The sequence below is a fragment of the Arachis ipaensis genome, chromosome B2 (genome assembly GCF_059453495.1).
Source record: "Arachis ipaensis isolate K30076 ecotype BB chromosome B2, ASM5945349v1, whole genome shotgun sequence".
Taxonomy (NCBI): domain Eukaryota; kingdom Viridiplantae; phylum Streptophyta; class Magnoliopsida; order Fabales; family Fabaceae; genus Arachis; species Arachis ipaensis.
In genome coordinates this window covers 98,042,140-98,056,690 of record NC_142437.1, presented here as the reverse complement: position 1 = coordinate 98,056,690, position 14,551 = coordinate 98,042,140, and the positions used below count along the sequence as shown (strand labels likewise).

The 14,551-nt window shown below is 28.8% G+C and overlaps 1 protein-coding gene across 1 annotated transcript; it reads left to right on the top strand.

Annotated features, from left to right (window-relative positions):
• Positions 1–2,444: 2,444 nt before the first annotated feature.
• On the top strand, positions 2,445–5,775 carry LOC107628420 (uncharacterized). Its single transcript, XM_021116050.2, has 5 exons — positions 2,445–2,685; positions 2,814–2,910; positions 3,315–3,787; positions 4,517–4,796; positions 5,475–5,775. The coding sequence occupies exons 1-5, from the start codon at positions 2,680–2,682 to the stop codon at positions 5,492–5,494; spliced, it is 876 nt and encodes a 291-aa protein (XP_020971709.1). The 5' UTR covers positions 2,445–2,679; the 3' UTR covers positions 5,495–5,775.
• Positions 5,776–14,551: the final 8,776 nt, after the last annotated feature.

The window sequence follows — 14,551 nt, the reverse complement described above, 5'->3', positions numbered from 1 at the left end:
CATTGTACAAATATTCCATTGGTTTCCCATACTTTCCCATTTTGATATGATATTAATGGCCAATCTATAACATGTGAAGTCGAGTTATAATATGTAACCGATTTATAAAGGATATATCAAGTTATATGGATAGAAAAAAGATTTACCTTTTGATACTACAAGAAATACACAAAGAATATAATAATATAGCTCATTGATTATTAAAAAAAAAATTCGTAAAGATTATAACTTAAAACTATCATTGTAATTGTTGAAAGATTATAAAATTATATCAATTTAGTCTTTTCGAAACAAAAATATGTTTAGTAAAAATAATTGATCAAAGATTAGTGATATGTGGATGTTGAATATAGTTATTAAGAATGTTAAATAATTGATCATTTTTAGTCTTTTCTCTTGATTGGTAGTTTTCTAAGAGCTTCATTAATCACTTATAAGTTATAAGATTAGTGAAATAATTTAGCTCAACTTTGCTTTTAATTGTTAAACTTACACTGATTAACAAAAAATGTAAGCTATCAAGCAAAATTAACATAAACTCATCAAAGATGGCGAAATATCCAATTTTCCCTCAATAGTCCACTCACTAGTTCCTTCACCCCATCATCATTTTTAAGGAAAAGAAGAGATTTAAAAATGGTGTGTGGAAAGCTGTTACAAGAGATAGGTGTGGTTGATTTTGCTTTGTGCGTGGTTGTTGCTGTTGGAAAGAATTATGGCGTTGGCTTTGGATTGCTGCCTTTGTTTTTGTTCGTTGTCCTTTGTTTTGTTTTTTATTTTGTGCTGTTGCATTCATTATATTTCTGAGGCAAATGGGTTATTACTTATTAGAATATTAGTGATGTTGGGGTGGGGATGAAAATTGGAGAACCTACTTTAGGCTTCTGGTTATTCTTTGTTGTTGTAGCAAGATTATGAGATCTATAAGGAGGAAGTCTATTCAATTTGCAAAATTAAGAGCACAATCTATTTTAGATAATTAAAAAGTCTATTAATTAGTGATAGATTGTGCTCTTCTAAAATAAAAGAATTTGATAAAAATTTTGAAGAAGTAGCTACTTTTTCTATTTTAGCTATCCTTTTATACTTTTTCACCATGAGCAATCAGCATCGACTTTAGAAACCCTAATAAATAAATAAATAAAGGGTTTATTTAGACCTCATTTTTGAAAAAAAAATTAAATAATATTTTTTTAACAATTTTTTTATAAAAATAAAATTAATTTTATGTTTAGATATCTCATGTAAAAAGATTTTTTTTTGTCTATCAATTATGTTTGAGTAAAATAAGATAAAAATACTTTTTTGTTCATTTATTATGTGAAAAACATCTTTTTTTAAGAAAAAAGATCTTTTAAAAAAGATGTAAATTGTAACTTCTCAAAAAAGATGTTTCTTTTTTTTTATTTTTCTAGTGCTTTTATTTTTACTATTAAAAATTTGCTAAATATATTTAAAAAATTCATTAAAAAAAGATATTTTTTTATCAATTTGATAACGCACAAACAAGCACAAATAAATATTTGGTCTAATACCCTTAAATAAAAATCAGATCTACAACAAATTACACTACAACAATATAGATTATTTTTTAGGGTTATAATGTGTACAAGAAAATTAAAATTTGTCAAAAAAATAAATTTTGACATTATTTTAACTATGAAAATATGTTAATAAAAATTTTGTCAAAAATAGAATTTTTAACATATAAGTGATTGTAAAAAAAATTTAAATCTTATTTTGATAAATATTGGCTGTCAAAAATAATTTGTTAGAAAATTTTGAGAACATATTTTCTGTGATGCTTATTAATTGTCAAAAATACTATTTATTTTGACACTTATTGACTATAAAATATTTTCAACAAAAAATTTTAACAAAGAATGAAATGAGATCTTGAAACTAAAGAATAAATTGAGATTTTAAAGATAAAGAATGAGTAGTATAATCCTAAACTGAGAGCAGTGTGATGTCAAAATTAACAGAGCCCAAAAAAAAAGAAAAATAGTGGAGTAAATTGAAAACAAATGAGTATCGAAATTGAGGAATAATTTTCTACGGTCAAATTATTCATCAAGAAAACATAAAAAATTTGACATTTGTGATATTTGTCAAAAATATATATTAATTTTGACATTTAATTATGATATTAAAAAATAAAGTGTTAAAATAACTCTATTTCCTTGTAGTGTTAGTTCTTGACCTGTCGGATTGGAGATATAATGGGCAACCAAAAAAAAATATTTGATCTATTTACTCTCCAATTAATCAAACCACACAAGATGGTATTGGTGGGGGTCCAAACAATTTTTCACAAATTTACAAGCATACAAGTGTATGGCTAAGAACAATGCTACATAGTCTCAAAACATCTTGCTTATTTAAATCACCAATTGCTTCACCTATATACTATATAATATATATAATATACTATAAGCTCCATGTTACTTAGAATCATAAGCCAACCATTCCCTACTAAACTCCTAGTTGTCCCATCACATTCCTCAAATTAACCGCAAAATTTTCTTTGTCTTCATATAGAATCAAAGGCATCATAAGACAGCTCAGATAGATCTCCAAAGTTGTTTTTTGTTTATTTTGACTATCAAATTAAACTTACAACAAATACCTTGACACACTTATTTAATATTAATATATATATTCAGAGTGTAGCTAGCCATGCAGGTACACTATATATGTGCTTTAGTTTGTTATCTATTAACATGTGATATGATAGTGGAATCTTGAATGAATCATGCATTTTATTACCCTCATTTAGGCTAATAGCTCTCTTTTTGGTTCATAAATAACAGATTCTTCAATGGGTATTGTTTAAGAGGGTCCATGAACAAAAAGGAGAGTGCAACATTTCTGATACTCCAACTAAAAGAGAAGCTACCAGTACCACTTGTAAGTGCAATTCTTACAAATCTTATTCATATATAAGATTTAGCTTTTGTGTGCAACATGATGAGGAATTCTGATTTTACATATAAATGTCTTTCTTTTTAATTTATTATCATTATTTGATAAATTATATTCATCTCTTAAAAAATATGTAATATTTTTCACACTTGTAAAAAAGCATACCCCATACAACATGTTTAATATTTTAAAGAAGGTAGCACTAAATACTTTTGTAATCAGGACACATATTTTTTCATATTAATTATACTATGCGCAAAAAAATTAGCTATCAAATTAATCACATATAAAATGCATGTTAGAATACAAAATATATATTAAAAATAAGCTAAACAACACATATATTTTTACTGAGGATGCTTATTATGTCTTTCTATATTTTGTTTTAGATAAAAAAGGTAAAGGAAAAGATATAGTTGCATTGAAGCATTATAGTAGAAGATACAAAAGAACAAAGAGAGTTGAAGAGAGCAAGATTGGGTGCATCAGACTGAAAGCGTTTGCTTTTATATGTGGAAAAGATATTCCAAAGGCTTGTTTTTACCGAACCTTGAACTTGAATAAAAGAAGGGATTTTGTTCACTCAATGAAGATGAAGAGAGAGGAATTGTCAAGAGGAGTGGGAATCACCAAGAATGAAGATTCTTCTTCTTCTTCTGCTTCTCAGAATGTTGGGAATAAGAAGGTTTTGCCAATAACTGAAGGATCATCAACAAACTCAAGTGAAAGAAGTGAGCAGCATTTCAAAACCGTAGAAAATAAGAAGAACAAGAAGAAGAGTATTTCAAAAATGAAAGAGATTCTTAGATGGGCGGCTGCTGCTAAATCAGATAAGAGTAGAAGGAAATTCAATGGACAAAAGGTAAATAACTTGGATAAGATATCATTCATTTTCTATATACCTACTTCAAATTCCATACCTACCTTAGTATTATATAATGTTATATGTTTAGTTGTTGACTAAATATTATTATTTTTTATCAACACTTGCCTAGTAACAATTTACATTTATATTTATAAAAATTTTGTATATAAAAAATATATAATTTATATTTATATTTACTAAACTTTACACATCTAAATTAATATAATTTATATTTATTTACATTAATTAATAAATTTTATTTATTAAAAATAATTTAATATTTATATTAATTAAATAATAACAAAAAATATTAAAAATTATTCATCTTAATAATTTTTCTTATATATAGATATTATTATATCATAAATTATTATGAATCTTACCTATTCTATAATAACAAAGTGATATTATTTTAAATTAAAGTCTATCATAGCTATAATTATGGTGATTTCTGTAGCTACAAGATCACACCTTTTCATATTTTTAATTTTTAGTTTATTCTCAAAATTTTTAAAAATGTTATTTTAATTTTGACAATATTTAAAAAATATTATCAAATGTATATAACTACTGTATTCAATATAACATATACTTTATTTTAATTTTCAAATCCGGATAAAACATTGAGAAATCTAGTCTATATATAAACTTCGCTAAAGAACATTCTTAACTTACTTTAATTACAACTCAAGAAAATCAAATCATGTTAGATCAAATACTTGTCAGGTCTTAGAGTTCAGAAGAGATGGGACCACAAAATCATCATCAGTTAAAAATGAAGATGATGAAGTTGGCATTGAGTCACCAAAGATCAGTTTCTCATTGGATATGGAACGTTGCTCCACCACATACTCTGTATACTCATCAGCAACATCAACAGATTCTTATTCCTTCATTGAAAATCAAAGAGCACACATTGCACATTCTAATATTAATGTTTCGGTTCAAGGGTGCGGTTATACCAACAATTGTAGACATGAAAATTGGATCACTACTGACTCTGAATGTAAGCCACCATAGCTTCTATCCCTTCGGATTAATTATTATTATTATTGAATTAATCAAGATATTGTTATATATTTTAATTATTACATATAAAATAATAATAAAAAATCAGACACCAATTCTCTTGTATTCTCTTTATTATATATATAGAACATTATATCATTATTGTTTAATTTTGCTAATGCTAATATCTGCCTTTTAGGAATTGGGAAAGAGAATATATAAATAGTGCATGCTATAATGTCTATGTTTACAATGATTGTAGTGGCTATATAACTTTAGCAATATTTAAAAAATATTATTACAATTAAAATAATATTTGTTTATTTAATAAAATTTTAATTTTAAAATAAAAATAAAAATATTACTAAAATATAAAAAATATAATTTTGATTTTATTTAACAATGCTTTTTAAATGTTAAAGTTGTTTAGTCATTCTAGCCACAGAAATCAAAGACGCTATAGACTCTATCAATATAAATACAATATTTTGATTTTTTTCAATATATATGCATTATTATTTTTCCAGGACTTTTTATAATAAAATATATGAATTAAATATGATTATTTTTATGGTTGTTATATAATGATTAAGTGATATACTTGTTGCCTGTTAATTAATTAATATTGGGTAACACTAACACAGACACTTGGTATATATTATTGTTTGATGAGCAGTTGTGGTGCTGGAACTATGAAGAAATTAAATGTGTACAAGGAAGATATCTTAGGCACGCCTAATTTCACATCGAGGGCGAGCTTTCATCAGAAAGTAGTTAGGGAGATTAATTGACAACCTAAGGGAGAGAAAAATGTAACATCAACTCTTAATGATCTTAATATACTAGACAGATCTATAAAGTGGGAATGTCCAGTGTATTATTATTATTATTATTGTTATTATTGTTAAAATAAAATGTCTGCTAATGTACGTTATGAGGATATAAATGAATAATATATACATACCTTTTGACATTCTATTTCCGTGCCAGAATTTACTCTTCATTATTATGTCAATAAATAAATAGTTTAGGAAGCGTTTCACCTTATACCAATGTACTTTATTACTGGGAGAGTGATATCCCATTCTTTTTTAACATTGAGATTTATAATAAAATATACTGAAGGATGAGATTAGGACAAAAGCTTTTGAGTGGGATTTGAGAGCATGATGAAAGAGACTTGTCCTTCCCTTTATAGATCAAAGAAGAGATAAAATTATAGTTTTGTCCTATATATGTTATGTAGTTTTACACCTATCCAACTTTTATTTTTGAAATTTTTTACTGCTATAAAATAAAAAAAAAAATACTTTTAAAAAAATTATTTTAATTTTATTTTTCAGGATCCGCTTTTTTCTTTTGTGGCCATGAGGGCAAGTTTGCCGTGATCCTAGCTAGGCGAACTTTATGCAGTAGTTTGTCGAGACTTAAGACGAATTTGATGATATTAGTTGTAGTTCGACTGATTCTTAGGCAAACTTTATGAAAATGACCAAATTTGCTGTTCTGGCAAATTTTGTTCCATCCCTACATATTTCACTGACTGAAAAAAGAAGTTGATCGGTTTGAAAAAAAAAAGTAAGGTATTATTTTTGTTATTAAAATTTTGAGTAAATTTTAAAATTATTTTTAATATTTAAGTTGTTCTATTTAAATTCCTAATATTTTAAAATTATCTCAATTTATTCTATCGTTAATGATCTATTAAAAGAATTGACGGTAGGATAAAATTAAAATGATTTTAAAACGTTAGGAATTTAAATAGGACAAAAATATTGGAAAAAAAAACTATATATTATTCTTGGAAGAATTACTAAATTAAATAAAATGATAAAGAATTTTAACAAAATGAATTACATTATAAATTCAAGATTTTTACTCGTATTTATAGAATGACTAGTATATAAATTTTTTGGATAAGAAAAAAAGTACATACACATATACAATAAAATATAAATGATATCTTTTATTTTTATAATATACTAAACTTCTTTAATATTTAATTTAATGTAACTTTATTTTTAACTTTATTTTTAACTTCTTAATAAATTTTAATTTTTTTAATAATTTCAATTTTTTATGACATATAATTATTTAATTTATTTTTTAATTAAAATAAATTTACTTAGAATAAAAGTAATGTGATTAAGAATAAAATTAAAAAAATAAATTTATTTAAAATAAGAGTAATATGATTAAGAATAATTTATTTAGATGTGATTAAAAAAATAATTGAATAATTATCTAACTAAAAAATTGATATTATTGGAGGATAAAATTAAAATTTATTTTAAAATTAAAAATAAAGTTTAACTAAATTAAACATTAAAAAATTTTGGTACATTAGAGACAAAAGGTATAATTTATACTTTATTGTATATTTATCATGCTCTTCATTTTTTTTTTTTTGTAAATTTATGTACTAGTCATTCTACAAATATTTTATTATGAGTAAAATTTTTTAAGAGTAAAATTAAAAAAAATATTTAGAATGAAAGTAATGTGATTAAGTAGTATAATTTACTTACATGTGATTAAAAAATAATTGAATAACTACGTCAATAAAAAATTGATATTATTGAAGGATAAAATTAAAATTTATTTCTAAGTTCAGAGTAAAGTTTATTTAAATTAAATATTAAAGAAGTTCGCTACATTAGAAAAAAAATATAAATTATACTTTTATTATATATATATATCATACTTTTTTTTTCGAAAGTTTATCTACTATCATTCTAGAAGTATTCTATGATCAAGAAAAATCTTGAATTCGTAATATAATTTATTCCATTAAACTTTACTTTCATTTTACTTGATTTGGTAATTTTTTAAGAATAATGTATCATTTTTTACCTTAACGTTTTTGTCTATTTAAGTCATTAACATTTTAAAATCATCTCAATTTCGTTTCGCTATCAATTCTATTAACAGATCTCTAACAACATGATAACATTGAGACAATTTTAAAATGTTAGAGACTTAAATAGGACGATTTAAATATTAGGGATAATTTTAGGATTTACCCTAAACGTTGAAGACAAAAACGATACTTTCCTAAAAAAAATCACTTGCTCTCATTCAAGTTTTATTCTACAGAATATTTGGAATACCATTATTATCTATTCATTTTGGAGAAACAGTATATGATCAAAATGAAATAAATCCTTATAATAGTCCCTCAGATACATGCAATTATCTGAAATGATCTTCGAGATTCAAAATTTTTTATATTAGTCCCCCCAAATAGAGCTTTGAACACTATAGTGATCCCTGCCTCGTTTTTAACACTGAATTAGCTGTTGGAGTATTGATGTAATCATTTTTTACCACATTAGATAGTTCCAACGACTAGGAGACACAGATTCATTCTAATTTAGACTCAATTTGACCCCTTTCCCATTTTATAACTCTAATACCAAATATGCAGAGCGTAAATTTCATTTTTTTCGTCTCTTTTTTTCTTCTTCTCTATGTCTATAACTATTACAAACAGGTGATGTAGAATCTCCTTATTATCAAAGTACAAACTCACCTATCAATTTTGTTAATTTTTTCAAAGTTCTCTACTTATACAAATAACATTATTTATTTTATTCACATATATTTTTGTATTTATATTTTGTGTAACTAATATTTACTGATTTATTAGTTATATTCAAACCTCAATATATGTTTTATATAATAAACAACCATGTCAATTGAATTTTTATTTCATTATGTGCTATATTCTTATTGTTTAATGATTTCATTTATACAATTAAATGACAGTAATGATGAGTTCAAATCTTAAAATTGGATTCCATCAAAAATTAATTATATATCAACTGTATATAACTGTTACACTATTCACTTTATACTATTAAATTTTATGTTACTATTTGTTTATTTCTGTCGATAATTTACCGACAAATTTTTACCAATTACCGACAGATTTTTCTCGGTAAATTCTCCCCTCCATTTTTCCTGGAACGTCAAACTTTTCGACTGATTTTCTTTTTGCATGGAACACAATTTCTCTTACTGATGACACATGTTCATCCAAGAAAGTCTTGTTTTTAATGCTGCTATGTCTAAGATCAACAAACTTTTCATCCACCTGAATAATTCACCATCATCCATAAGAAACTAAACTGCCAACCCAAATAAAAAAGATTTACTAAGAAACATTGACTAAGTAATACTCAAATCGGACCATATCCATTTGACAACGAATGTGATCATAAACTAAGCTGGTCTTATCCGCAATAAGCTTCTCTGAATCTGATCTTGATTGCTCCTGTAAAGAATAGGTCAACCACCATAAGACACCATAGAAAGAGTGCATTAATATTAATATTTTACATCACAACCTCGAAAGACTTCTTAACGTCAGCAATACAATTCAATTGTGTTTGCTCAGCCTCTGATGCAAATTTTTCAAGCTTTTTTTATTCTTCAAAAAGTTTATCAACAAATTCTTGAGAGCGATCAGATATATCCTTTATTTGTTCAACGTTAAGATTGAATCTCTGCATTTAGAATAAATAGACCCCTTTTTTCGCTTGAAAGCCTCACCCTTCTGTCCCTCAACCCCTGAGATGTGTGAATCTTGTTGTGCCTATATTTCTTCGTACAATGAAAGTTGTAAATAATTATCAAACAAATAGGTCAAATTGAATTACAAATTGCTTGAACAGAGCAAAACAGAACAGATTCAATTTTTGTCCAAGCAAATGATTCAAACAAAAAGCTTCGCTTGCAGAAAAAAATTCATCAAAATCAAAGTAAACCCGCAGATTCAAACAAATCACAAAAGTAGAGTATGATAAACCCGCAGATTCACCCTCTATGCTTTTCTCTGCTTCTTTTTCCATGGGCAAGCTCTTCACGAATGCAGCAGGGAAAGATCTTTGCTCCGAAACCTCAGCAAAAGGAATATTGATTTGCAACTTCTTAGAGCCTTCCAAGAATTGTGAGTAGTGCTCGTCCTTGGTCTCCTTCTGGAGCTTCTCAGGGTGTGGTACTTCAGACTTTCTTCCCATAAGAGGGGTGTGTAATAGTGTTCTTCCAGCCTCTTCTTGAGCCTCTTTTTTATTTAGTTCCTCAACAGTGTGTACCACTTTAGGCTCAGCCTCCTTGGTCTCTATGTTGGCCTTACACTCTTCTTCTGGATTCAACTCCATGTCATTGGGAAGAGTGTTAGGAGGTCTCTGAAGTTTCAGAGGATATGGCAGTTTGGCTCTGTACTCTGGGGCCTTAGGTAATGCAGGATGAGTGTCTAGAGTAATTGGAAAGGGGTTGTCAGTACGCTTGGGGGGATGTCTTTTGAATTGATGTCCATTGCCCCCCTCTCTCTGGGCGTTCAACATCCACTCTACTCTCCATAGGGCATTCAACTTCCATCCTGCTTGAGTGATTCCTCCACCCTTGGACTTCCTTCCTAACTGGAGTCCTCTCAAATGAGTATAAGTACTGGTTATTGGCAACCATCTCAATGAGCTCATCTGCCTCTTCGTATGTTTCTATCAAGTGCAGAGAACCACCTGTAGAGGGATCTACTGACCTCCTAGCCATCTCAGAGATGGCTCATAGAAGATGACTATCTTTTCCCAACCTGAGAACATATGGGGGGCAGTCCCTGAACATAAGCTTGTACCTCTCTTAAGCATCATAGAGGGACTCGCTCTTCTTTTGCCTGAAAGTCTAAACGTCTATTATTAGCTTAGTCAATCTCTGCGAGGGAGAGAACCTACTCAGGAATTTGCTAACTGTCTTATCCCAAGTGTTCACACTTCCTCTGGTTTCAAAAATCGACCATAGCTTTGCTTGATCATTTAGAGCAAATGGGAAGAGTATTCGCTTGTAGACTTCAGGCTCCATTCCATTGGTCTCTACAGTGACACAGAACTGGAGGAAGTTAGAGATAAATTTATTGGGGTCTTCCTATGGTGTCCATGAAACTGACAATTATGCTGCATTAGCATGATCAGGTCTATGCTGGCCTTAAATTCATCTATTTCAATAGGAGGTACACTAATACTCCTTCCATAGAAGTCAGGAGTGGAAACTGGGTAAGAGCCTAGAGTTCTCCTGATTTGTGTATTTTCCTTCGGATCCATAGTGATTTTGGTATTCCTAAACCTCACAAGAGACAAGGAAAAGTGGGAGTCTCTATGTCAAAGTTTAGAGAACTCCCGGTGAGATATCCAAATTTTTTTTATTTCAAAAATAATAAAATAAAAATTAAAAAATTAGAAAACTAATTCAAAAACAAATAAAATAAAATAAAATAAATTTAACTTAGAAATTTCAAAAAATTTTAAAAAATTGGAAAGAAAGAGGTTTAAGAATTTTCAAAATTCAAGAAAAGAAAGAGAAAACACTAAAGAAACACCAAACTTTAAAATTTGAATTTAATTAAAAATAAGATAAAATAACAAAATTTGAAAATCAAGAAAATTAGAAGGAAAATTTTAAATAAAGATTTTCAAATTCAAATTTGAAAGAAAGACTAAAGAAACACCAAACTTAAAAATTAAAACAAGATAAAGCAAACAACTAATAAAAAAGATTTGAAAACAAAGATAGAAGATTTGGTTTTTTAATTATTTTTCGAAAATTAAAAAGGAAAAGGTCAAATAAAGATTTTAAATTTTAAAATTAAAAAGAAAAAATCAAGAGAAGGAAACAAGATAAGATATGATTTGAAAATTTAAAGATTGGAGATTTGATTTTGAAAAGTTTTGAAAATTGGGAAGAGAAAGTCAAAGAGAAATTTTGAAATTCAAAATTGAAAACGAGAAAAACTAACAAAATACTAATTTTTTAAAATTTGAATTTAAGTTAAAGATAAGATAAGTTTTAAAAATTTAAAAATTTAAAAATTCAAATTTTAAAAGAAAGCAAAACTAACAAGATACTAACATTTAAAATTTTAAATTTGAAACAAGATAAGATAACAAAATTTTGAAAGTCAAAGAAAAAGATAAAATAAAGATTTAAAGATAAACAAGATAAAGAATAAAATTAAAGAGATTACTAACGGGACACCAAACTTAAAATTTTTAAATTAAGAATGAAAAAGATTACAAGATTTTCGAAAATTTAAAGAAAAAGGGTTTTAAATAAAATTTAAAAATTTTAAGAAAAGAAACCAAGAAAGTTCGAAAAAAAAGAAAAAAAAAGAAAAAAAAAGAAACATAATTAACAAGAAAACAATAAAAAGTACTTGATCTAAGGAGCAAGACAACCGGTAGTTGTCAATCACGAACAATCTCCGTCAACGGCGCCAAAAACTTGGTGCGCAAAATTAGAACTCGCACAACTGAACCGGTAAGTGTACCGGGTCATCCAAGTAATACCTCAGGTGAGTGAGGGTCGATCCCACGAGGATTGCTGGATTGAGCAAGCTGTAGTTATCCTGCAGATCTTAGTCAGACGAATAGAAAGTTGATTGTTATTGTTGTAGGCGCATAAACAAAACAATAACAAAAGCAATTAAGAATTGACGTCGACACAATAGTGAGAAAGCAGTTAAGGCTTCGAAGATGCTTGTTCTTCTGAAGTAATACTTCTTATTGACTACTTTAATGATGAGTGATTCATCCAATGGCAAGGCTGTAAGTGATTAAGCCAGGGATAGTGGTCATTAATCTCCTCTGATCCAAACCAAATGCCAGAACTGGTCAGTCAATATGGACAAGGGTGAAGCTCATGCAATTCAATCTTTGATGATCCTACTCAAAATGCCACAGACAAGGTCGGATCTTCCGGATTGGAGAATGAAGCTCTATGATTCTAGCCTTAGTGCCACAGAGACCTCAATTACCAATGACTAACGAGATTATATGTCACATGTAGGGGTGGCAAGCGGGGAAGCCCGCCCCGCCCCGCCCCGCCCCGCCAGAAGCCCGCCCTTTGGCGGGCTGGCCCGCCCCGCCCCGCCTAGTGAGGCGGTCCCAAAATCCTAGCCCGCCCCGCCTAACGGCGGGTTGGCGGGCCGGCGGGCTAAGCCCGCCAAATATCTTTTTTTTTTTTTTACTTTTAACTATTAAATAATATATATAAAAGTATAAAAAAATCTCTTCTATTTTTTACTTTTAACTATTATAATTTCTAAAAGTATAAACAAATTATAATTTTTATATTCACAAATATTAAAGTCTTTGTAATTATAAATATCTAATAAACATAATTATAAACCAAGTTTTCATCCAAAACATAATTATAAATATTGTTCCCAAAGTAAAATAAACATAATTCAAAACATAATTATAAATAGTCTCTAAAACAAAATAAACATAATCCAAAACACTCAATTTTCATCATCATTCTCTTGTAAGTTGGGGTGGGGGAAGTTGGGTTTTGGCAAAAAAAATTGTAAAAATACCCCTTGATAAAAAAAACTAAGCCCGGCGGGGAAGCCCGCCCCGCCCCGCCAAAGCCCGCCAAAACCCGCGGTTTAAGCGGTGCGGGTTAGGCGGGCTTTTGCTATTTGGCGGTCCTAATTTTCCAGCCCAGCCCGCCTTTTATGGCGGGTTACGCGGGCCGACCCGGCGGGTTTCGGCCCGTTTGCCACCCCTAGTCACATGTCCCAATTAGCCCAGATAACTTGTTGGAACCCATGATGTATTCTCAAGCAGCAGCTCAATACTATCCGGTTAAGGCTTCACAAGAGCTCATGTAAAATAAGGGGTCATACTCTTGTTTCACCCCAAATTCATAAAGATGAAGAACGACAATACATCATAGAATGGAATCAAACATGTATTAAAGTAGAAAAGTAATAATATTAATCTATGGGAATGAGCAGAGCTCCTTTCCTTAACATAGGAGGTTTAGTTGCTCATACTTTACAGAGAAAACAGAAAAATGTGTCTGTGCTTCTTCCCTCCTGGGAGGCCTGATCCTTAGGAGGAAGGAAGTTCCTTATTTATAATAAAAACTTTAAGACTAAACCTAAAAGATATTGTTTTTAATTAAAAATTACAAAAAAAATAAAATAAAATAAGCTAAGAAGTGTTAAAATCCACTTTGGGGCCCACTTGGTGAGTGTTTGGGTTGATGCCTAACGTCTAACTCAAGTTCGGGCATTCACCTTTGGTTTCTGCTCCTTGGCTGGCGTTGAACACCAGTTTTGAGCGTTCAACTTGGGAGGTTGATCCTTCTTGGGCGTTAAACGCCAGAAAGAGGTTAAGTTGGGCGTTCAACACCCGTTTTGGGCAGTCCTCTCCTAAGAAAAGTATAGAATATTATATATTTCTGGAAATTTCTGGAAGTTAGTTTTCCAACTCCGTTAAGAGCGCGTCAATTGGACCTTTGTAGCTCAAGATATGCTCATTGGAATGCACGGAGGTCAGGATTTGACAGCATCTGCTATCCTTTCTTTGCCTCTAAATAAGACTTTGCCAAATCTTGCCATTTTCACCCAAAAATCACCTAAAATCATAGTAAAACCACAAAAATTCAAAGTAGCATCCAGAATGTGAATTTTACACTAAAACCTACTAAAACATAATAAAACTTAACAAAATATACTAAAAATACTAAGAAAATAGTACCAAAAAGGGTATAAAATATCCACTCGTCATATATTATGTTGAATTGAATGTGGATTGGCTAAGTTGTTTGTCATTTGGTACGAGAAAGTGGATGGTATTGATGATATATATATATATATATATATATATATATATATATATATATATATATATATATATATATATATATATATATATATATATATTGTATATGTGAGTTGTTGATATGGATTAT